This window comes from Pyxicephalus adspersus, chromosome 4, assembly GCF_032062135.1.
Source record: "Pyxicephalus adspersus chromosome 4, UCB_Pads_2.0, whole genome shotgun sequence".
Classification (NCBI taxonomy): Eukaryota; Metazoa; Chordata; class Amphibia; order Anura; family Pyxicephalidae; genus Pyxicephalus; species Pyxicephalus adspersus.
Window position 1 is genome coordinate 54,437,722 of NC_092861.1, and position 24,854 is coordinate 54,462,575.

General features: G+C 39.0%; 1 protein-coding gene across 1 annotated transcript in view; it reads left to right on the top strand.

Moving 5' to 3' along the window:
- Positions 1-6,672: 6,672 nt before the first annotated feature.
- Positions 6,673-24,854, top strand: part of ATP13A4 (ATPase 13A4) — a gene marked incomplete at its 3' end in the record, with an annotated part of 42,083 nt that continues 23,901 nt past the window's right edge. Inside the window, 9 exon segments of the mRNA XM_072408221.1 lie at positions 6,673-6,789; positions 12,318-12,491; positions 12,594-12,728; positions 14,590-14,660; positions 14,784-14,864; positions 16,172-16,241; positions 20,944-21,078; positions 22,805-22,877; positions 24,530-24,658. Of these exon segments, the coding sequence (XP_072264322.1) occupies positions 6,727-6,789; positions 12,318-12,491; positions 12,594-12,728; positions 14,590-14,660; positions 14,784-14,864; positions 16,172-16,241; positions 20,944-21,078; positions 22,805-22,877; positions 24,530-24,658 (931 nt within the window).

Here is a 24,854-nt window from a genome sequence, read left to right on the forward strand (position 1 = left end):
TATTTTTCCTGGGTCCACACGGACTGTTTCCCCAGCGTTTTACCTGAGGCTTTAAAAGCCCATGTTTGAAATTTAGGCATTTTAAAACTGCTGGAAAACGTCTATGCTGCATTTTACCGCTAATATGTTTTCAAGCATCTGAAAATCAATGGACGCGATTACCCGCATTTTATTTTTTAAAACGTTGCAAGTAGCATTAATTATAACGCTCAAAAATGTGATTCACAGAAACAACCTGGTGTAGATTAGCCCATTGGAATGCATAGGAATTTCAAACATGGGCTTTAAAAGCCTCAGGTTAAACACTGGGGAAACAGTTTGTGTAGACCCAGCATATAGGATAGAAAAATGAAGTTGTTACCATGAAATATTAAGTGATACCCCTGCAAGCATGGACTTCGACAGCTATTCAAGCCAGTTTCAATACCTTGCATATTATGTGGAGTTAAACACAATCCTATGCCATAGCACATTGTCTTATGTGACATAGAAACAAAGGTATATTTCCAGCTGTTTTCAAAAGGTTATTTTACTGTACTCTGCTCTTAGTTAATTTGTTTTTCAAGCACATTTATATTCCAGTCCGTGCAGCTGTAAATCTATCATTGCTGTGGAGCCCCCACCCCCACCGTCCTGCAGGGGCTAAATACTTGTTTGGCTGCTACTACTTTCAACATACTTCAGAATTTTTGAACAGAGCTGTGATTGAGCAGTAAGAGCGGAGAGGGTCAGCCAGGACAGAGGGGTCGGCCAGATGGCAAAGGAGGAGAAAGGGTGAAGCCAAGATGGAAAGGGGGCAAGCCAAGATGGCAAAGCAGTCTTCTAGGATGCACCCTGACTTTCACTCTATGTCCAAATAACTTAGCATGTTCTCCCAACAACAACCTTCGTTTCCCCTCTCCTTCCAATACCACTACATCTCCCCACTTGCACTTTTAATATCAGCTTTTCCATAAGTGCGATTAAAATGTCTATTAGAAGCATCCCAACTCTTCCCTTCACTGCACCAGCACAATATATTTGAAATGTATAGAAAAGTCAATTTAAAATTAGCACAAGCAGGTCAACAATATCAGCAATCCCCAAATGCTGGCTGCGTGCTACAAACAAAGAATCTGTTAAATGGTATCAAAATATTACATTTTGAAAGGACAACCTTCAGAAAACCTCAGCAGCATGTTTTTATGAATAAAAGGATATTTTAATTTATGATCATATTAGTATTTCTCTGACATCAGATGAGAACATGTTTGTGGTGTACACAGTAGAGAGAGAAATGTGATTAAAGTCCCACTTTTGATTTTTATGTTTATGTACATCATATAGGGATGTATGTCTTTTTATTCTATATTAAATCAGGAGATATGGATAGTCTGCTCACATATTGTGCAAACTTATTATTATTAAAGCTCTCCAAGGCTAGAGAAGACACAGGTTCATCAGTAAAGCTGGGTGATCCAGCAAACCTGGAATGGAATTCTTCAAAGTAATTGCTATTTGCTAGCAAATGTTTTGAATCCTGGACCAGATCCATTCCAGGTTTGCTGGATCACCTAGCTTCACTGATGAAAGTGTATTCTCTCCAGCCTTGGAGAGCGTTAATAAATCAGACCAATTGCCTCTGCTTTCAGGTTTGATGTTGATGGGCCTTTGGACAACCTTGGATGATATGACCCATGCATGTGGGCACTTGAGTTACATTGTTCTTAGTACCCATCACCTGTAAGATGTCAGGTATGAACAAACTTGGCCTATACATAGTTTTCATAAAAGAGAAAATTTAAAGGACTTTTTATACCTCTTTTCACTAAAAAAACCCATTCACTTTCTAGCGTTTTTTTCCCCTTAAATATTATATCTGTTTTAATGCTTTGCAATCCTTTACCAAAGAGAAGCTTTTTATTTTTCATTGTGGGCTTCACTTGCTTTAGTTTACAGGATATGCCTAAATAAGCAATCTATTCAATGATTTGTTCAGCATGGCTAAGTGCTTATTTATAAAACAGGTTTTGAATAATGTGAATTTTAGTTTTATTTACAATCATTGAAAAAGTGATGCCAATGTGCAGAGCAGGGGTCAACACCATTGCTAGCTTTATAATAATACCTGGAATGGTATGCGTCTCCATCCATGTAAACCATACATGCAATATTTAATCATCATTTGTCTCTGTATTACCAAGTTCTCAATAGCTTTTACTAAGAATAATGCGAAGCTTTTCCACGTTTTAAGGGACACTGTTTTTTAAAGTGAATCCAAAGCTCCAGTAGAAAAACAACGGTGAGAATACACAATACCTGTGTAGTATAATATTTGTGTACTATATAGCGAATACACAATAATTGTGTACTATATGGCTTAACGTATCATCACCCCTGAAGAAGCCTAAGCCAGGCGAAACGCATCAGGTCATCGGCCTACGTTATGCAGCACGATTTACATGATGTTATATATTTCAGTTAGAAGTTTATTGTCTAGTGCCCTTGGTGGGCCTGTACGTTAATGATCTGGATTTCTTTACCAGTCATATGAAGCGTTACCATACTGATATGCATTATGCAAATTAATCATTATTACAACTTACTATTTGCCTAAAACCCTTCTCTGCATTGTTTTTCTACTGACTATTACCCAGGGTTGGCAATTAACGCCCATCTAAAGGCAATATATATTCCCACCAGATTAATATCTTCAAGTTTCAGTTATGGGATATGAAGCTCCATCTTGAGAATTTGCAAAAAGACAGGGCTTAATTGCAGAATGGGACAGACAATGTCTCTTCTACAATAAGCATTCTTATCAGCATGACCACCCTTTTCCCCTGTTAAAATAGCTGAGCTGTTCATCTCAGCTTTTTTTGCTGAAATACGGCACTGAATTCCTGCACCCCTGCATGGGAGTTACATCAGCCAGGCCGAAGGATGGCCGAATGTTGCAATTCACCCCACCCCCCCACAGCCCCATAGAGAATACCTTTTGTTCCCACTGCAGGTCTGAACCTAGCCTTTTCCTCTCATATTCAAGTCAGTACAGGCACAGGAAACTGATGTGTGCAGTAATATGTGACATGCCCCCTAGGTGTCTACCTCTTTTCTTGACCTTTTTAAAATAGGGAAAAAAGTTTCAGGTTTCTTGGGGAACCCCTGCACATGCAGTTTAGTGTAGAATGCAGAGGTATTCCAGGTATACTGGTATCCCCCAGAGCTGCTGGGACTGAATGAACTCCATTGCAGATGCTTAAGGACATTATAAACTATCCCCAAGCCTAGTCTCTATACCACTTTAATTATTACATTTTAGTACTTTCACTTTTCAATGTTTGGCATTACATTTGGCGTTGCCACAGCAACTGTTTACAAAGAGCTATGTCACCACCATACTGACCTCCTCCCACCAACCATAATCTGCCTGAATTCAATAGAGAAGCACAAAGACCTATTGATGATGTCAATGGGTCTGAAATAAGATATGTAATGAAAACAGAAAGGTTTTATTTAATAATATCAGAAGCATGTTCACAAAAAGGGGGAACCAGGGATGACATAAAGTATGCAGAATAAACTTGATCTTTAAGTAAATTAAATCAGGCCTTAGACTTTTCATGATTGTTTCCAGTGACATGTTTAAAAAGAGTACTGCACAAATTGTGCCATTCGGTTTCATGGAGAGGGGATAATGGAGGACAGGCTAGCGGCACCCATCTGTGTTCTCCTCTATATGAATGAACAGAGGTCGGTCCCAACTTCACCAATCTGTCAGGAACACCACCAACTTGCAGTCTATACCAGGCCCAATGTCTTTTCTTAATAGTTAGGGGTGGACTTCCATAGTTGAGAAACAGAACCTCATTTCTACATTCTGTCCCCGAATGGATATGGGGGATTGCTAAGAGGCCTATGGTGGAATGTGGAATCCCTATTTATTAAGGGGGCACCAGATATCTGCAACCTCACTAAGGAAAAACACTACATCCTACAGGAATAAGATAATACCCGTTTCCTATTGCAAGAAAGTTTGTGTAAATAAAAACAAAATTCTTTATTTGATTAAAAAACATTTTTAACAAATATTTTTAACATAACATATTTTTTTAAATATTAGATCCCCTGTGCTTCACTAATAGTACAGGGAACCCCTAAGACATGTAAAAATGACAGATCCTGCAGATTCTGCAAAAATAACTCAGGGGACCCTCCCTGCTGTTCCAGCAAAGCATGGGGCCTAGTACAGACAAAAAAAGGGGGTACTGCACTTTGCACTGCCCATCAGGGGTGTAGTCGTAAAAAAAGAAGAGTGGGCATGGTACTATCCATTGCTAGCACGCATGCGCATCATTGGTATGTAAATGCCTCATTCCCAAAAAAAGTGAGGGCACGGCATGCCCCCCCCCCACTACATCCCTGCTGCCCATTCAGGCTTCATGCTTGAATCAGGTTACAGGTTTAAGGGGTATCCTAAGCTTTTCCTTTTTTTTTCTTCACAGAGGAAAAAGGTATATCTCCAGGATTCAGTCCACAGAAATGTAGCACAATATTGCACTATATAGCAACAAATTATCCCTATGCTATCAGCTCCCCGCTCTAACACTGGTTTCTAGGAACACAAGCTTTTATAGTGAGGGTGATGATATATGCCAAAGCCTACATTTTTGGCTATTGTAACACTTTGGCCACAGTTGAAAGGTGGAACATGGCATTATCAATAACATAAATGAGCAAAAATAGGAAACAGTGAAAGTTTAAATCAAAACCTCTACAGAATCAAATTTGTGGATGAATTTTTCTATTTTGTTTCAATAGAGGTAATTAATTCTTCAACAGGTAATGTTTCAGTGAATGTCAGATTCACTGCCTTATAAATAGACGGTTTAGTCTTGTGAATCTGTTCACTTTATTAATGTAAAGGAGAAAATCCTATTTCTCGACATGATTTGGTATTTGATGTGACCAAACCGTCTGACTCTGTTTACTTTTTTAGTGAACCAATACCCATGACTATAGTAAGTGAGTGCCCTGAGGTCAGGGGGTGAGGCTCCTAAATGAAAGGTACACCCTTGCACCTGAGAACTCCCATAAAATAACTTGCAGCACATTTCTCAAAATTGTACAACTTGTGTTCATGATCAGCGAGTTAGTCACTTTGTATTCCTTATCAGCCTTTTGTTTTACAATTGCCGCAGCTCTTACAATATCCATAAGGAAATCACAAATACAACCATCTCTAAATATAATTATCATTATGTTTTGTGAGGTCTTAATGTGAACCATCAGATGACCACCTGGTGGCTGTGATCCAGGTCCTGGCTTTGTTTTGTGGACTTTTTTTTACTTCATTGGCGGCATGTCAATTCAGTGACTCATTAGTTAGTAAATCCAGGATATGTGTCAGTCTCTGATTCTGAAACAATAAAATTCAAGTCACCTATCATGTATTTATCCTCACTTTACCTCTTTGGGCTCTGTTCATATAATTAGGGAATCAGACATTCCCTCATTGGAACCTTCCAGGTCTATTTGTTAAATGGCAGTAACTGATTCCCACCAGAGAATGTTTGAGGGAATGTCAGATTCCCTGTTTTAAAAATAGAGCTCATTGATGGCCTTTAAAGTTTTCCACATTTCATAGTTATCCTTCACCATGGTAACCAATGATATACATATCATATGATGGCAATGAAAGAAGCTGGTGCTCTGCCCTTGAGCTTGCTTTAATTTGAAATTGTGACCTCCATGTGAATTGTCTGTCTGATTATGACATTTCTCCTTCATCATGAGCCATCTCTATCTATGGAGAATCACTATTTCTGGGTGCAGGTAAAGGTGAATCAGGGAATCTGTGTTCCTGACCCCCACCTGCGGCACACAGTATATACAAGAGGTCTACTTAGACCCGGGATCCTTACATAAAGTGGGTCTGTTAATTTGTGACATCAATAAAGTTATGTGAAGAAAAAGAGGATAATAAGAAGTCTCATCCTCAAAAGCGCACCTCCCACACACAAATTAGGATGGAGACATGGGCATGGGACCCCTCTATTACAGAATATTCACACATTTTACATGTTTATATATAGGCCTAGTATACACAAGCGGATCTGCTGACAATTTTGCTCTCTGGTTATAGATTAGGAATCAATCAAAACACTACATGTATGTGTATGATATTCTGCCCTTCCGATCATTTTTCTCATACATGTCATGATCAGCAAAATTGGTAATTTCATAGGTTTGGAAGTGAAATCATTGTGCGCATGCTAGGCCTCATTTCCTTGGCTGATATACTGATGCTTTGGCTTCAGTGACATTGATTGCTAGCTTCCTGGAGCAAAAATATTGAGGAATCGAGTACGCAGCATATCTGAAATCCATGTATGACAAAGTTTGTGTTTTGTAGTTAGTGCAATCTGCAGTTAATAATTTCACAACACTTAGAGGTCTGCAGATCCCCCAGCACATGTCCAGGCTATTTGTGCAGTTTCTTGCACACAGTTGTATGGCTCACACACTCCTCACACTGTCACACAATGCGTGCTGGGTGATAACCCAGCTACCTGTCCTGTAAAGGGTTACATCACCTGCTTGATGTGAGGGGTGGAACCAGCGCTGAGCTTTTTTTTTTACAGATGAGAACTTGTATTGAGTCTGTGACTGGCCAGCAAGGTGTTCTGAGATTCCACTGTGCAGGAAAGTTTTCAGTGCTGCAATAAAGGAACTCTGACTGATTTGATGGGTGAAAAACTAAACAATGGCCACTGGGCACTGCTTAATCAAGAAGAGGAAAATGAAATGGTAAGTGATCTGCAGAGCTTTATTTATGCTGACATTTATCAGCTCTTCATCAAACTTTGTTGGCATTGCTTTCCACATTGCTCGAATTTCGTGACATTTTTTAGACAAGTACGCACTTGCTGTCTTTTTCTGAGCATAGGCTCTTTCATTTATTGCATGAATTTATGCCGTATATTTAATTCAAGTATTTTTTTTAGGTTGTTTAGGTGTGAAAGTAACTTTGTATTTATATTCGACTTTGTACTACTTCGTGCCTAATCACAGCACTGTAAATTAATATAACCCATTTCAATGTAATCAGACTCAGTTTATGGTGAGAAATTGCTGATCTGAACTGTGATCAGTGGGTAGGAGAGCTAAAATTGGCAAGTTTTGTATGTGGCTCTATTTGACAGATCTGTATTCCATGTAGTCTTGTACCATTGTATTTAATGTTACAATACAGATACATGTTACATTCTTTACATAGGCACTTACCACTTGGCCATGGCAAAAGCCAAATCAGTTTACATAAGGTGGAAGGCAGCTACGTCTGTAATCTGTGTAAATATCAAACCTAGGTTCAGGTCACTCAGATTTCTCATGCTTGGTTTGTAGCAGAATGTCTGCTAGTGGCATGAAAAATCTGGTTTTATAAAGCATTTAAACCTATTAGCCATTGCTATAGAAACAACATTTTTGGAGTAGACTTTGTACATGCTCATAATATTGTTTTAAATAGGAGCTTTGGTGGGACATACCAGATCCCTGTGAGTAATCTATACACATCACAAATATTATTATTAACATTAGCAGCAATATCTTATCTTTCTCTGTCCTGTAGAAATTGCTTTTTGTTTACCATGGCTTTCTCAGACTTCTCTGTCTTAATTACACAAAGCAAACTTTACTAAAAGAAAACCTGCAGTGATTGCATGATTTTAGAGGTGGATAAACCAGAAATAAACCTTTAAAATAAACAATTGAGAGCAGGCAGGTCTAAACCTAAACACAATATTTTAATTACACTCTCCCGTCCTCGTTCTGGGCACCACTATCTGCACCCTGTTTTTTTTTTCTTGTGGAATCTTTGGCCAACTTGATCAGCCAGTTCAGAATGGCATAATTCTCACGCATACACGTGGGAGTTCATTCAGTCAAAGCATTGCCCAGGGGATGCCAGGATACCCAGAATAATCTGCCATCTGTAGCTGGGTATCCTGGCTGTGTATACATGGCTTAGTGTAGTGTAAGGAAAAAGACTGCGAACAGGCAGGTATGTTTTTTTATGCAAAAGTGATGTTGCCCATTGCTTTTGCAATAGAAATCCTGTCTGCTCACAGGCTTTAATTTGTTTTTAATAGAACTCTAAAATGTTTGTCCAGTTGCATAGAGCTGGTAATGGTTAAAATCCATTTTACGTTAATTTCACGCTGTCTGCAAATTATTAGGGAAATTTCTTTTTACTTTTCCTTAATATTTAGCCAGAAATGAGAGAAAAGTATGAACATTTCTCATCACTGAGAGTTCCTGCAACAGGTGTCCCCATTGGTAGATTTTCCCTCACCTACTGCTCCGATGACTGAATTTCCACTCACTCTGACTTAGTGGCAGTGGTCATGAGAACAAATATTGGGGGTGAATATCCCTAGCTGGTACACAGATAGCAATAAAAATTGACAGGAGGTCTAACCTTTACATTCTTTATCCAAAACAAAAAAAAACAAAAATATTGCCATTAGGTGCACCAGTGGTCATTTCAGTTCTGGCACTCGCTGGAAGGGCCAGGAGTGTATGAACTCCAACATTTCTGTACAGGACGATTAGAATGCAGAGGGAAACATGGCAGCGTCTGTACCAAAACAGGGACTGGTGAGTATCCCAAGGGTTTAGCTCCGCTTTAAAGCGTAAGTTAACTAAAAAAAAAAAACAAAAAAACTCACTCGCCTTTACTTTTGCAGATCTGTCGATCCCTCTTTGTTTTTTTTAGTTTGGATCGCACGTCATTCGAGAATCTGTTTTTGTCCTGGGCGCTGCCATCTATATTGCCCTTCTTCTGCCTATGACACCTCCGCTCACACTGCTTAGGTGCGAGATTGGGTGATGAAGCCTGCTGTAGATGGGGGGGGGGGATGCAGGAGAACGCGTTTTCTTTTTGCCCATTGAAGAAAGCTCCTTTTGTGGATGCCCAAGATAAGGCATGCACAGAAGGAGCAGCCAGAAGCAACCTGGGATGCATGACTTGGGCGATACAGACTGAAGGGAGAAAAATGGGATTTAATCCCCCCCCCCCAAAAAAAAATGTACAAGAGAATCCAACACTTTTTTACAATGCAGTGCATCATGGTTTGTCTGTTGTGTTTTGGTCGCATTTGTACAATGTGTAAGCCATTGACAATGAATTACTCATAGAGCTGTGCCTTGCTGTACAGTGGAGTTTTTTTTTAATGTTTACTTTGTTTCAGTGCTTCTTGTCACCAGTCCAAAAACTAACTGGCAGAGCAGGATGTGTAGAGAAATCTCTGCAACAGGAACAAGGAACAGCATTAAAATAATGACAGCAGCTCAATCCTTACCCCAGTATATATATATATATATATATATAATTTCCCTTTTCGTTGTTAATTGATTTTCTTTTCAGTTTAGCCATTCACAACCTATGAATATTAGTGGATCCTAAAACCATATACAAATCTAGATTTTTAGAATTATTACAAATGATTATCTTTTGTAAATATCTAATATAAAAGCAGTTGTCCACCTACATCCAGTAATGACTACTATTGTTTGTAGTTAGGGAGGACACATTGAGGTGCACACCTCCTCTCTATAAAACAGAACAGCATTCATTCATTTTCTATTCTGCTTCTGGAAAAAATCACTAACCATTGTTTTACATCTTTCATACCTAGTATGTGTACATAGCTAAAGTCTTTATAGGATTTAAAGAAAGATTAGGATGGTGGGTACTCCACCCAAAGTAAAAACTGGGAAAATAGTCCTGGAAGTCAACTACATCCTTATATTAAGCCATATTAGAGTGAAGCAGCAAACATATTTATACTTGGGCATATAGGGCTACTGCTAGACTCATTGGGTTGAGCTTGTTGTAATAACCCTAATGTCAGCATAGATATTTAGATAAATAATACATGATCTTTAATGGTGTATATATCTACCCAAAAATAGGAACACCTGAGGAGGAAAGTGGGACAATCCCTCCAAATTGGGGATAGATTAGAGCTATGGTGTTACCATGCACTTTGACTGCTCCCTTAAAATGAATGTCACCTTTAAATGTAGTCTGAGTAAAGGAGGTGCAGGACTTATCACTTGGCTTTTTCTTTTTCGGTTTCACCAAAAGGGTGGAGGGTTTATTGCACATGTTGATAATTTGTGTTTAGGGCTCCACCCAAAAATTCTACTTTTTAAAGAGACCTCAATACTAAAAAAATGTTCTAGAGTATACCAATTAGGAAAGTTTTTTTTTAGTCTTGGATACAGTTGAAAAGAATTAAAATTGAATGCATCTTTCTTTGCCGGTGTGGCAATGTTAGTGCACTGTTCCTGAATTTAGAGCAGAATTTCCACTCTCATTTAGTCTGAACCTGCTTGCTATGCAGTGAGATGTTGCAGGGGTTGTGGCTGTCAGCATTGTCCCTACACATGCCTGTAGCTTGTAAGTCAGCACCTGCCCACACCTTCTCCTGCCTTCTGCTTTCTGGCTTGGGTAGACAACAACTTTTTCTTTTTTTATATACTCCGCAATGCATTAGATTTACATTTCCTAAATGTTTGTTGACACCTTACCATCGCAACAATAAAAACATACTGGGCATCCCATTCCAAAAGTGTGGTTATAGATATGGAGTTGGACCTCCTCTCCCATTTGCAGCTATACCAGTATTCTTTCTTCTGTGTAGGTGGAGGTGAGGTATATCCGTGGGAATTTGTGTCCTATTAAGTTAAAAGGCCCATGTGAGGTCAGGTACTGTTGTAGGATAAGAAGACATGGCCTAGAAAAAGTGTTCCAATTTTTTCCAAAGGTGTGCAGGTCATTATAGTCGCTTCATACCAAACTTGTCAAACCATGTCTAAATGTACAGAGGAAACAGGGTTGGTGGTATGGAATAAGGCTTTAGCCAACTGTTATCAAAACGCTGTCCGAATATCCTTGTATTCTAATGTTAGTCAATAAAAAATGCATGGCCATGTGCAAGATGTTATACACCTAATTTTGGAATGTGATGTCCAACAGGCTTATATACTGTAGGTGTCACAGTAATGTATTAAATTATTACTTTTGGCCATATAGAAATAAAACCCCTGCGTTGAATCAGTAGCAGCCACATTTGTGTAGTAAAATATATATTTTTTTATTCACAGTAGGTACAATCATGTTCCCTTCATAGGGATTTTTTACAAATGACTTTGCGTAGGCTGTTTGTTTTTAGTCTTGAAACTCTACATCCCAGCCTTTACAGAGCAGACTGGGTGGAGCGGTACCTCAATTATTCTGCATAGTGATGGTAAATATCAGTAGCTTTCTTGACCATTTTCAGTAAAGGTAAAATCAATGAGCACTGTACATACAGTATTGTTTAGCTCCAAGGGAAATGTAGGAAAACAAGTGGAAGGCACACCACTACATCCTTCCCATGGGATTTGATAGCGGTTGTCCCTGCCTGGTTGTTTAGTGACTGCCATGGTGAAATGCTAAAAGACATTGGGGGTTGCTAGATTGCTATCATCTGAGTCAAAAATTATTTAGTGTGTGTGCATACTTTTAGTCCAATTTTCTTTATTTGGTATGGTCAGGATCACTTCTTCGCTTGATGACAAAATCAGCTTGCCAGGACAGAAAATACCTATAACTCCCAAAACTTGACCAGTTGACCAGTGATGCACTTTAATTAACTTGCAGTATGATGAAAATGCAAAAAAAAATATTTTCAGAGCATCCTTTTTCCTAACATTTGTTTGCAGAAAGTTGTTTTTAATTGTTTTAAAGCAGTGTTGCACAGTTTCTGAAACAACTGGTTTAGCAACTTTTTGGGTCTTTTTGAGTGCCAGTGTCAGTAACTTTAGTTGCCTGCATTGGCAGAGCACCAGGAGTATAAATGTATACAGTGTGTTTTTTTTTTTTAAGTTTAATATCTTTAGGCATCATTGATATTTGGTAGCTTCAGTATCCAACTGTTAAGATCTGATACAGTTTATGGGCTGTTTAAGCTGCAACTTTGTTTTTGATTTATAGTTTGTAGTGCTCGATAGAGCTGTCTGCCTGAAATGTTTTCTGTTGGGAAGAAAACTGAAAAACATTTTTTGCTATTGTTGCAAAATACATCATTTTTTAACTGGCTATAAATGATTGAAGATCTGAATGATTGGTGGAAAAAAAAGGTCATTATACCAACTGCAAAAGCTACATTGCTTCCTATTTAAACATCCTCGATTGTTCTATATTTATTTGTGAAATAACATATATGGCTAATTAATATTTAAGCTATTTTAGATAATGTGTATATTTTTTTTTTTACTTCTGAAAGGACATTTTTGGTTACCGAACTAGCACTTGCCGAAAAGTGTTGTGCATTTTTGGATACATATTCACACTTGGATTTCTCTTGCTTATATTCTATTGGAAACCAGAGTGGCACGTATGGGCAAACTGTATCCCATGTTCCTTGCGAGAAGCTGATGTTGTCTTACTTCGGACCACAGTAAGTTGAAGTTAAAGCGCTAGTGGTTTTCTCATATTTATTAGCATGATTACTGTCAAACAGTATATTCAGCTGATCTGTCTATAATATTTTATATTTAAGGATGCCTTTAAAGAGCACACATGGAAGAAAGTGCTGTCACTCCGGTTATCAGAATTTCAGTACAAGTCCTTATTTGCCACTGGGCGAGATGAGCATTCAGTCATTAAAAAGTCCGTGATAGTCCCAGATCAGTGGGTAAGTTTAGAATAATTTTACTCCTTATGCAAAAAGCTCCTTTAGCGCTTAATGTTCTGTAATTTATGAACTGTCCCTCAGAATTAGCCCACAATTTCTGGGATTTGGTAGCACTGAAAAGTTGTTGTCATGCTCTGGCCTAGCCCTTTCTTCATGTTGACTGGTTCCCTAGTATGAAATATCCTATTCCCAGGTTTGAAATTAGGGTTGTTGTAGGGTATGCTGTCCTTCCTCCTGGATGTCTTCCTTGGTTGGGATCCTCTTTAGTAGATACCTCTAGTGCCTCTAATATTTTTGTTAGGCCCATGCAGTTGCCCTTTGCTCAGATCTTTAGGCTTTCCTTTTGTAAAATGTCTGTTGATATTCATCTCTAGTTACTTACTGTGTTTTTGACTATAAATCAGGAGTGAATAAATTGATCTTGTGGAAGTCTTGATGATCATGTGGAAGGGTGCTTTTGGCATTCTTATCCTCCACATACCTAATCCCTCCTTTCCCAGTGGCATCCCTAGAGGCACCTGCCTCCACTAGTTAGCTGTTGATCTCCTGTCTTTAGGGGCAATTGAGATATATTCAGATCTGATAGGGTAGAAAGTTTCTTTTTTTCTAAAGTCTATTGAGCATCCCCTCCTTTCTTGCTAATACTTATTTTTCACTACAGATTGCAACTAACTAAGCCATGCTGAGAGTAAGAGGGGTTGTACCAGCTGGCACCTTTTTATTTCACTGTTTTGTGTCTAGTACTGCCTGGTGGTGGCCTTATAAACCACAGATTTAGGAATCCTGTGTCCCCGAATGGGAAAGAAAAAATGCTACGTTTCTCCTCATGTACTATCTAATAATATGTTTCCCTGTAAATCGAAAGTTAGTGGAAATCTCAGGGATTCAACCTTACGCATTCTATCACAAATTAAGAGAAAATTTTTGGGTAGAGATGCACTTTGAACCAAATATAACAATTAGTACGTTTGTTTCCTACCTAGAATAGGGAAAAAGCAAACTTGAAAAGGTATAAATAAATATATTTCTCCTTTTGCCATGTTTCTAAATGTGTCATGATCAGAATCTTTGTTCAAACTTTGATTTGCATGCAACCACTTGTAAATTATGTGAAACCACATGAAAATATAGGAAGCCGTGTTCAAATGTACAGCAAATGAAATTTGACTCTTCAAGAACTCCTCTTGTTCCATGTAGAATGACAGCCCGTTTGCACTGATCTTTATGATAGAAGTTTAATCCATTGTTTTCTCAGTCCATTACACTTAAAAAGAATCAATTGTGGTAATACCTGATTGCCTATAATGTTTGATCTATGTATTTATTGTAGTTTGTAAATGAAGTCAACAGGGCTGGAATTCTGCACCATGGTTTAGGATGGCACTTTACTGCCCGCATATTGTGCTGCTGATAGTAACACATTTCAGTAAAGAAATTAGTAAAAATCTCTTAGCATATAGTTCTTATTAGAAGCAGCAATTCACCTTTGCACATACAACCATACCTTTGAAACCCCTTTTTAAATGCCCACTGGATTACCTTGACTGGGTCATCGAGGGCCTGAAAAAGAATGAGCTGCTGAACTTGCACCTCCATGGTGACCATATGAAATAGAATAAAACTGTACTAGTCCACTTCATGCCAAGGTCAACTTTAAGGTCTCATTCACAAAGTTGGAGAAGAGTGTGTTCTTCTAGACTGCTCTTCCAACATAATAATGCGGAAGCTAAACAAAATATTTATCTACCACAATATATAGCAGGCCACCGCTTCTTAACATCTGGAATGTGCCAGGAAAAACTGTAGCATGTTTAATTCCTTAGATTATGTTATGTCTAATGTATGTCTTTGTTTTCTGTAGGTTAGGTATATACAAGTACAGAAAATCCGTTACATATGGGATGACAGTGAAAAAATGTTTATTAAAGCTGGGTACGTTTTTTTTTTTTTAATTTTATTTTTTTTTTAATTTATTTTAGTTCCTTAAAACCTTCCCTAGGAATAGCAGGTCATAATATTACAGGATAATACTAGTTGGAGCTTTTCTGTTTTTAGAGTCCTAGAAGATTACTACACCTGTGCCTCTATACATGAAAATTTTGGAAGTGGATTTGATAAAGAAGAGCAAGATGTTAGGTAAGAATATTTAAAGGATATATTGCAAATTTAACAAAAAGTGTTTTTTGCCATACCACCTTTAAGACGTGATGGCAAACCATAATTTATTAATCTTGCATAGAAAGTGAATCTGTGATCATAAAAAAGGGAAAAAATGCTATCATTAAGGCTGGGTTTATATGGACCATTTTAAAAATGCATGTAAACGTTCCTACCATGTCTAAATGCATTGTGATGCGCTTTAAAGCTTGCCTTCCCTAAAATCACCTATGGCGAGTTTCACCGCAATTTTACATAAGTGTTTATAAGGGTTTTAATTTTAACCCTTTCAGGGAATGAGTACATGTGTTCATAAAACCCCTTACTCATTCCCTGAAAGGGTTAAAAATATATGTTAAAAATAAGACAAGACTTGAATGTATTTTATTAGATCTGTGTTCACTGTGTTTACCTTTTTTTATACAGGTTATCCCACAATGATTCCCATGGCTGCAGTCATAATATGAGCACAGCGGTGGGACTCCTGACAGTGTCGGATGCCCAGGCACTAGAGGGCAAATGAGGAAATGTCTCCCCATTCAGCTCTAGTGCATAATGGCTGACAAAAGAGAAACCCTGATGACGCTTGAGCCGTCATCAGGGTTTCTTTTTTCTCAGCCAATCAACAGATGCTTGCTGATTGCTCCCGCAGCCCTAGCGGAGCTGTGGCATCGGTGTTCTTGGATGCAGAACACATGCCGCAGCTCCGCTGGGGCTGAGGGAGCAATCAGCAAAGCATCTGCTAATTGGCTGGGAAAAGGGAAACTCTTATGACGGCTTAAGCGTCATCAGGGTTTCCCTTTTGTCAGCCAATCAACAGAGTGGTCCTAGCGGAGCAATCGGTGGAGCTCAGCTCTCCTGACAGCTCTGCTTTCTTGATTGCTCCTGCAGTCCTAGTGCAGCTGTGGCATGTGTTCAAGTGTTTATAAACAAGGAAAAACATAGGAAAATACCCCCATTGAAATCAACAGCAGCAGTCATGCTAAATTCATATGTTATTATAATGTATATATCCTGCACTTGCAAATAATGAAGTACAACAAGCCCCAGTGAGAGCAGAAAGCAATGATGATGATTGCTTTACAGTGCAGCTCTACAGACTAACACTACATTCCCTGCCTGCTATACATTTTGTTGCAATAAGTTCTAAATATTCTGCAGGTCAGTGGTGTACCTGGGGAAGGGGCAAAAGGGACCACTACAATGTTTTTTTTTTTCCCAGAAGTTCATAAAATTATGTAGACCGAGCGAAAATTGAAAATAAACTGCCTTGTGATTCTTTCTAGGAGGCTAATCTGCGGGCCGAATATTATTGATGTTGGTATTACTCCAATATGGAAACTGCTTTTTAAAGAGGTATATTATTAATAAGTTATTTTTGTCTGTCTTCAGTTTTTTGGCTGTTTGTCAAAACTGGTACTGATTTATTCTGCGCTTGCGCTTGTAGTTACAAATATTGTACTGCACAAAATAAACCACTAAATTATAACTGTAATTTTGTGGGATCTTGAATTGCAACAATCATTCCCTCCCTTCCAATTGAGTAGATTCCAAGTGTTTGTCTAGTTTAGTTTTCACTTCAATGTAAATATATGTCTATATATCCCAGGTAAGCAAGAGGTAATTACATTTCCTCTGTTTTTAGATACGGTGGCCATATAGCAACAGAAGAGCATAGATTTTGTGATGCCTTTTTCACACAAATAAAAAAAATATGTATATCAAAAATTACTATTTACCAAGCTGACCTCGGCAATAAAATGCAGGTATCCTGGTGTACTGTGTTGTAACTTGTGTGAGTTGCCTTAATTTCCAAAGGAATTGTTGTAATGTTCAGCCAGTTTTTAATCCAGACAAAACATGCAGACACCGTATCCAAATCCTGGTCTTGGTAAATAATTTGGTTTTTGCTTGTCATTAATTATTATGTTTGTGTTTGCTGAATTTTGCAATGTTCTTGGTGGAATGTGTAAGACAGATGAAACCTTTCCTGCTCCAATCAAAGAAATATGCCTTGGTACTACCCTAACCACAGCCTAATGCAGGCTTTCTGTTGGAAGTTAAACATTGTTGTCAAATTGGGGGTTATCTGTGCATTCAATGCTGGATGGTGAAATGTACTTTGATTGCTTCACTTTTCCAGACAGAATCAATGAAGTTTACACAATATGATAATATTGGTATTTTCTTCTTTCAAGCACATAGGTTCTCAAGCACATACCTTCACCCTCCCGATTTCTCTATCTGTGCTCCTGCACCCTTTTTTCTCTACTGTGGTTACATCTCGCCCAACCCCGGTCCCCCACACAGCCTCCCCCTTCCATACACTCTCAGCAAGACACTCCCTTCTCCTAACCTCATCCCCTATTCACCCTACCCATAAGTTCTTACCCCCTTTCTCTGGCAGTCTATGGAATGGCAGATCTGCTAGCAATAATTTAACCTCCATACACAACCTTCTACTTTCTAAATCTCTGAACTTCCTGGCTCTCACTGAAACTTTGCTTTCCTCCTCTGACGCTGCCTCTGCTGCTGCTCTCTCCTATGGAGGCCTGCACTTTACCCCTAGACATGGCAACAAAGTGGCTGTGTGGGTCTCATTTTCTCACCTAATTGTACATACAGAGTCCTTCCTACCCTCCCCTCTCTCATTTTCACTCTCATAACTTTGCCTCTTGGCTCCCACACATTCTTTACCATGACCTGCCCACCCTCATCCTCGGTGACTTTAATGTTGCAGTGGATGAGCCCAATCATCCTTCCTCAGCCAAACTGCTCTCCATTACCTCCTCCTTTGGACTCACACAGAACATAAATGGCCCCACACACATCGCCAGACACACTTTAGACCTGGTATTTTCCAAACTCTGCAACCTCACCCTCCTTGACAACTCACCATTTCCCCCTTCTGATCCCAACCTTCTTGCCTTCAACCAATCAAACTATTGCCCCCCTTCACCACATCCCAGACCTGATCAATGGCGGAGATATCTGTAACCTTGACCACAACCTATTCTCAAACTGCCTTATGTCCCTAACCCCCACCCTCTCTAAAATCGCATCTCCGGATAAAGCTGCCACTCAGTTCAGCCACACTCTATCTAGCTCTGGATAAAGTTGCCTCTACTACCCCGTCCTGCTAACCCCCATACCTGGCACAACAATCACACCAAACAGCTACAAAAGACTGTTCGTGCAGCTAAGTGTAGGTGGGGAAAATCTGGCCTCAGCACTGACTTTATGCACTACAAAGCCAAGCTACAAAGCTTTAACACTGAGCTCACTGTTACCAAGCAAAATGTCGTTTCCTCTCAAGCTTCCAAACCACACAGCCTCTTCTCAATAATTGACTCCCTCCTAAACCCGACACCTGCTCCCCCCCACAACAACCTTCTCTGCCCAAGACATTGCCACCTACTTTAGAGAGAAAATTGATAAAATCAGACATGATGTCTCTGCCCACAGTGCCACTTCAACCATACCCACCCCTTCCACCTGTAAATCATCACTGGCCTCCCTCAGCCCTGTTACTGTGGATGAATTATCCTCTCTTCTTTCATCATCTCCATCTACTACCTGTCAGCTTGACCCATTTCCCTCTGATCTACTCAGTGCCCATTCCTCCTCCCTGGCCCCCGCCCTAACTGAACTATTCAACCTCTCACTTTCTACTGGTATATACCCCTCCCCTTTCAAACATGCCATAATTCTCTTTATAAGAAAACCCCCACTAGACCCCCTCCCTACCTTCTAGCTACCGTCCTATCTCCCTTCCCCCATAGGTTTCCAAACTTCTTGAGTGCCTTGTCTACAAAAGACTCAGGATTACCTGAGCACCAACTCTCTCCTTGACCCTCCAGTCTGGTTTTCGAGCTGCCCATTCCTCTGAAACAGCCCTTATTAAAATGGCCAATGACCTCATCAGAGCTAAGTCTCAAGGCAACTTTTCCCTCCTCCTTCTCCTTGATCTTTCCTCTGCTTTTGACACTGTTGATCACCCCCTTCTAATACAAATCATGCACTCTATTGGTATCAGTGACACGGCTCTCTCTTGGTTTGCTGCCTATCTGTCTGACCGCTCCTTTCAAGTTTCTTTCAATGGTAATTCCTCCTCTTCCACTCTCCTCTCTTGGTGTTCCCTAAGGGTCAGTCCTTGGACCAGTTCTCTTTTCTCTGTACACCTCCTTTCCCGGTAGTCTCATATCCTCCTTTGGCTTACAGTACCATGTGTATGCTGGTGACACTCAGTTCTATCTGTCCACCCCTGACTTGGCCCCTTCAGCCTTGGATAAGGTCTCATGCTGCCCCCCTCAAATTACAAATCTCCCCCTGACATATTCCTGTTAACAACACTAATATTCGTCCCTTCCCTCAGGCACGTTGTCTTGGCATCACCATTGATTCTGCTCTCTCATTTACCCCCCATATTCAGAACATTTCCAGGTCCTGTCACCTACGCAACATCTCCAAAATCCACCCCTACCTGTCCCCAGAGACCACCAAACTCTTTTACACGCTTTTATCTTCCATCTGGACTACTGTAATATCCTCCTCTCTGCTATTCCACTAACTCAACTCTTTCTCTACAATCTATTATGAATGCTGCATCCAGACTCATCCATCCTTCCCACCCTCGCTCCTCTTTTGCTGCATCTCTTTGCAGTTCCCTTCACTGGCTTCCATTTCACCTTAGAATCAAATTCAAGCTCCTGTGCTTTGCCTTCAAATCCCTCCACAGTTCTTGTCCCACTTACCCTTCTGACCTGGGAAAAACAAATACTCCTTCAGCCGCTCTCTCCGCTCCTCCGATGACCTACAACTGACTTCTTAGCTCATAACCTCATCACACGCACGACTCCAATATTTTTCTAGAGCTGCCCCAACCCTCTGGAATGGTCTTCCTCAGCCTATTCGGCTTGCTTCTACCTTCTGCTCATTTAAAAGAGCACTCAAAACCCATTTTTTCAAACTTGCCTACCCGTCTTCTGTCTTTTGAAACCGTCACTACTTCCCACCACTGGATTCTATTGTGTGTTAATTCCCCCACCTACTGGATTGTAAGCTCTTCGGGGCAGGGTCCTATCATACTGTGTCACTGTCTGTATTAGTCTGTCATTTGCAACCCCTATTTAATGTACAGCGCTGCGTAATATGTTGGTGCTATATAAATCCTGTTTATTATCATTAATAATAATAATACAAAACCTGTGAAAACTAATAGATAAGTTAATATTTGTACATACCTCTAGCAACTGAGTAAGGCAAAGTCTACACTGACTTTAATTTAAAACCTTAAAAAATCCCATAATGCTTTTGTGGGAGCATTTATAAAGACATTTTAAACCAAGATATGTGGCAGAAAAAAAGTTTAAATAGGGGAAAATTCCTAAAAAATGTCCCAATGATGTTAATGCTGATGTCATGTTTTTGAGCGTTTTGGGTTGTTTGGAAGATGTTTTGTGTGTTTATGGGTGTTTTTGTAAAGAAAATGCTCTGGTGTTGACTGGTCCATTGGAATAAACAGGATCTTTAAGCATAAGCATAAGCATTTAAACCTTGGGGAAACAATCTATGTGGACTTAGGCTAATAGGTAAGAGCTTATCAAAAGATTTATATCTATGTTTAGTAATGTAGTATTTGGTACCTCCATTTAAATGGGTATCAGCCACCTATATTCTCTGTACTGCATTTCACAGACTGGGGAAAATGTCCACAGCACAGGGGGAAAGAGCATAGTGACATCGAAATGTGATCATCAGTTTGCTTCTTCTCATTTCACTAGTCTAGTCACAGTCTGGAGAGTGATAAGACCTATAAATGTTACTTTACTGCATTAGAGAACAATTGGGTTTCCTGTTCTGACCCAAGAAGCCTCTGCCGTGTTATGGAGCTGTGTATATTCCAGAACTCAGCAGACAAAATTTGTAACCTATTGCCCTGTGAAACAGCCATGTCAAATCATACCATACATTTTAACTATACATTTATTTACCTGCAGTACAACCTAATCTTTCATTGAACTATTTCTAACAAATTTTTGAATATTATTTTTTGTAGGTTTTAAGTCCATTCTATGTTTTTCAACTGTTCAGCGTGTGCCTTTGGTTTGCTGAAGAATACATTGAATATTCTGTGGCTATTATTATTATGTCATTAATTTGCATTAGCCTCTCCGTGTACACACTACGACAGGTATGTATTTTGTTTTAAGTTTTAGATGGATTTAGATAGCTAGAACTAATGTTTATTTTATGCCCCAGGGTGGATGAGATGGCACCCTTTGCTCATTGGCCGGTTCATAATTTATACAAGGAAACAGCATTGTTTGTACTTGTGGACAGTATCTGCATATAAGTATTGTTCCTTGACTTTTATAACTTTCTGCATGTTTTGCTGTGTGGATGATGCAACTGCAAGTCACTGCTTACCACCATTGCCTTTTTACCCTGTAATTTAATATATGTTCATGCCAATACTCAAGCCAAAAACTATTATTAATAATAATTTATATTTGTATTTTATATGGCCAACATATTACGCAGAGCGTTACAAAGTCCATAGTCATGTCACTAACTGACCCTCACAGGGGTTCACAATTTAATGTCCCTATCATGGTTATACTCCATTAACAGTCTAAGACATATTTTGAGGGAGAGTCAATTACCTGTATGTTTTGGGGAGGAAATTGGAGTGCACGGAGGAAACCCATGCAAACACAGGGAGAACATACCAACCCCTTTTAGGACTGGAACCATTGTTGTAAGGCTATGTATACACGTCAGATGATTCTCATCCGACAATTGCGTCAGGGCTGATATTGGACGAAAGTCTGGTGTAGAGCGCTTGTCGTCCGACAACCATCCTGGCGGATCCATGGACGACGCGCTTTATACATACACCAGATTCTTGTCCAATATCAGCCCTGGTGCAATTAACGGACGAGAATCATCTGACGTGTGTACGTATGAATGTTTGCAATTGAAGTGAAGGGGAGAGAGCGCAGCGGGGTGCCGCTCTGCTGTTCTCCCCCTCCCCTGTCATGAAAGATCCATTCCAACGACAAATATTGCAGTTGTGTACTAGAGTGCTGACCACTGAGATTTAAGAGCTGTTAGCTAGTTTTTATTTATGTGCACGACCTTGTTAGGAGATTTAGGATCTTGTCCTCATAACAGAAGAGGTGAAGAGGATAAATGTCACTAATTTAGGAACTACACAAACAAAACTGTGTCAGCACTAGATTTTCTATTCAGACTTTACTTTTAGATAAGTATACTTTAGAATACTTGAGATGAGATGAGATTTTTATTTCCATAGAACATATTTATTAACAGTACTTCCGATTAGTAGGAACGAGTTGAATGGAATTAATGTGTACATAAGGCAGTTCAAGGGAACAAGTAGGACTAAATATGGTGTTTTTCTTTAGTAAACACTACACTTTTAAAAGCACAGCATGCACTACATTTCTGTGCAGTGTGGTGAGCCGGGCTGCCAAACTGTGGCAACGTTTGAGTTTTAAAAAATGCAGCTCCTTGCCATAGAGGTAACAGGCCTTTGTGTTTGATGTGGTCTGTACCAGAAGATATTTTTAGGTTGATGTTGTTTATACCACAACATTTTTATACCCTAATTCATTCACAGGGATGTTTGGTCCAATCCTAGTCAGATGAAATCAATAGCTTTGCATGCATAGACAAAGGCTGTGTACACACAAGCATCTTTACACCTCTTTATCATGTGAACATCTTCAAAAAAATTTCTACACTAAAAGTAGTATATACAATATATTTAGTAACTGATACTATGGTTAATTGGTTAAAACTCTGTTTCTAGGTAAATTACTAAGCAATTAATAACCTCCACCTTCTATCTTGCTGTGCTGTTCTAACACTTTACACGCTTCCCCTATTTACAGCAATCATATAAACTGCACAGACTAGTTGAATCTCATAATAACATCAAGGTTTCTGTGTACGGGAAACAGAAAGGTGAGTTGTGCATGGTCAGAAAAAAACAGCATTCACATCTCTGCACTTTAACTTCAGTTGTTGCCAGCATTGAGAATACATTGTCTAAGAAAATGCTTATAGTCACTTACCATATTACCATATTAAATCAGACAACTTACATGTTATTGTTGTTTGAATAATTAAACTAAAGTGCTTAAATAGCTGATAAGTGTAACTACCTGGTTAGATAGTCACTAATGTTCATTCTCCACCTTCTGCACCTCATAGTTTTTTTTCTTTTGAACTGGATAGGATGGTGAGAGGTTAGACTCTTTATCAAGGTTTTTATTGCTGTCTTTGCCATTGTAAAATAACAGTAAATCCACCAGCCACTGGCAATATTCCAACCGGGACACGTTTTACTATGACAGTTGTCTAAGAAGGGATTTCCCTCACACTGTTTAAAAGAAATCCCCTAATAATACACAGTTGTAAAAAACAGGGACAGTGATTATACTCTACGCACTACTATTCTTATGCTATATTTTGTCAATTGTGAACCTGTTAAATCAATACTCTTACTGTTTTTCTTGCGTTGGGCTCCACTAGAATATTCACAGATTTCAGGTTTGAAATTCTGTCCTGTATAGTTGTCAGCTAAATGCTTGCTGTCATTTAGCATTAGTGGGTTTAATTTTTGCTTACCCTCAGCAGGTCATCCTTTTGAATTGCTGAAATTCTTCTTAAGTGATCAATGACACCTGAATAGGTGCAGGTGACAGTTTTGTGGAAATGAATCCATTAAAATGCTGTGGCTATTGTGGGAAAGCAGGAAGGAGGAAGTGATTTTCTGTGGGATTATTTTGGATAACAATGTAAATGCCTGGTTGTGTAAGTGAAATAACCAAGTTGTATTCATGTTAAAACAATGGCATAGTAAATAAACATAACACCAACAGTGTTCCTCATGCTAATGTTGTGGACAAACCTACATTTGTTTTTATGATGCTCAAGACTGATGTCAAAAAACCCTTTTCCATGACAATGCTTCCATGATGAATATCATGATCCATGATTCAATATGTGTTTTCATCATGTAGCTGTTAATCTGCTTTTTTTTCTTTCAATTTAAATGTGTTTGTTTTTTTTAATTTCATTGTGTGAGATTAGTATTTGCAACACTGAAAAATGTAGCTGCCATCTGTCAATGCTCCTGTATACTTATTTACAAAGTCACAAGCTTGTACACACTCCATTCTCAAGTTGGTGTTAATTGCATCCACCTATTCTGTCCCATGGAAAAAAATTACCGTTCCTTAAAAAAAAAATATTTTCAGTATTTCCAGATTAGGCTTCAAGAGGCTTATAACATGTTGGCTCCACCAAGGGGATAAATGGTAGATGGACTTTATAAAAAGTAATGTAAACCTCTGAATCCCAAGCCCTGGCATGTCTTTTGTGGCTATGGTGTTTCATTATGTTAGTGTGAGCTAAACCTAGCCTGTCAATTGAAGTAGGAGAGAAGCAGCACAAAACCATAGCCTTAGGGAGTCAGGAAGCCCTTTTCTTAGAGAAATACATAAATGCTTTGCATTTGGAAAAGCAGTTGGATGGTAAGTTATTCACATATTTCTAAAATGTTCATATTAAATTGGTTAAGGTCATATCATTTGTCCTCTTTATTCCTGCAGGTGTTTATCAGGAGGAGTCCCGACACTTGGCCCCTGGTGATGTCCTTGTAATTGAAAGAAACTCTCTTCTGCCTTGTGATGCATTGCTTATTAGTGGAGGCTGTATAGTGAATGAAAGCATGCTTACAGGTAAAATTTTCATTCAATTGTATTCAATACAATGCAATATAACAATTGTTTTTGCTCTTTTCATATAAATTGTACAGCAAGAAAAACCTCAATTAAAGGGTCACTCAGGAAAGTGGAACTATTGAGATGAGAGAATGTGTAGCAGATCATTGGGTTTTGCCCAACATGGGATAACATTTATTTATTATATTATTAT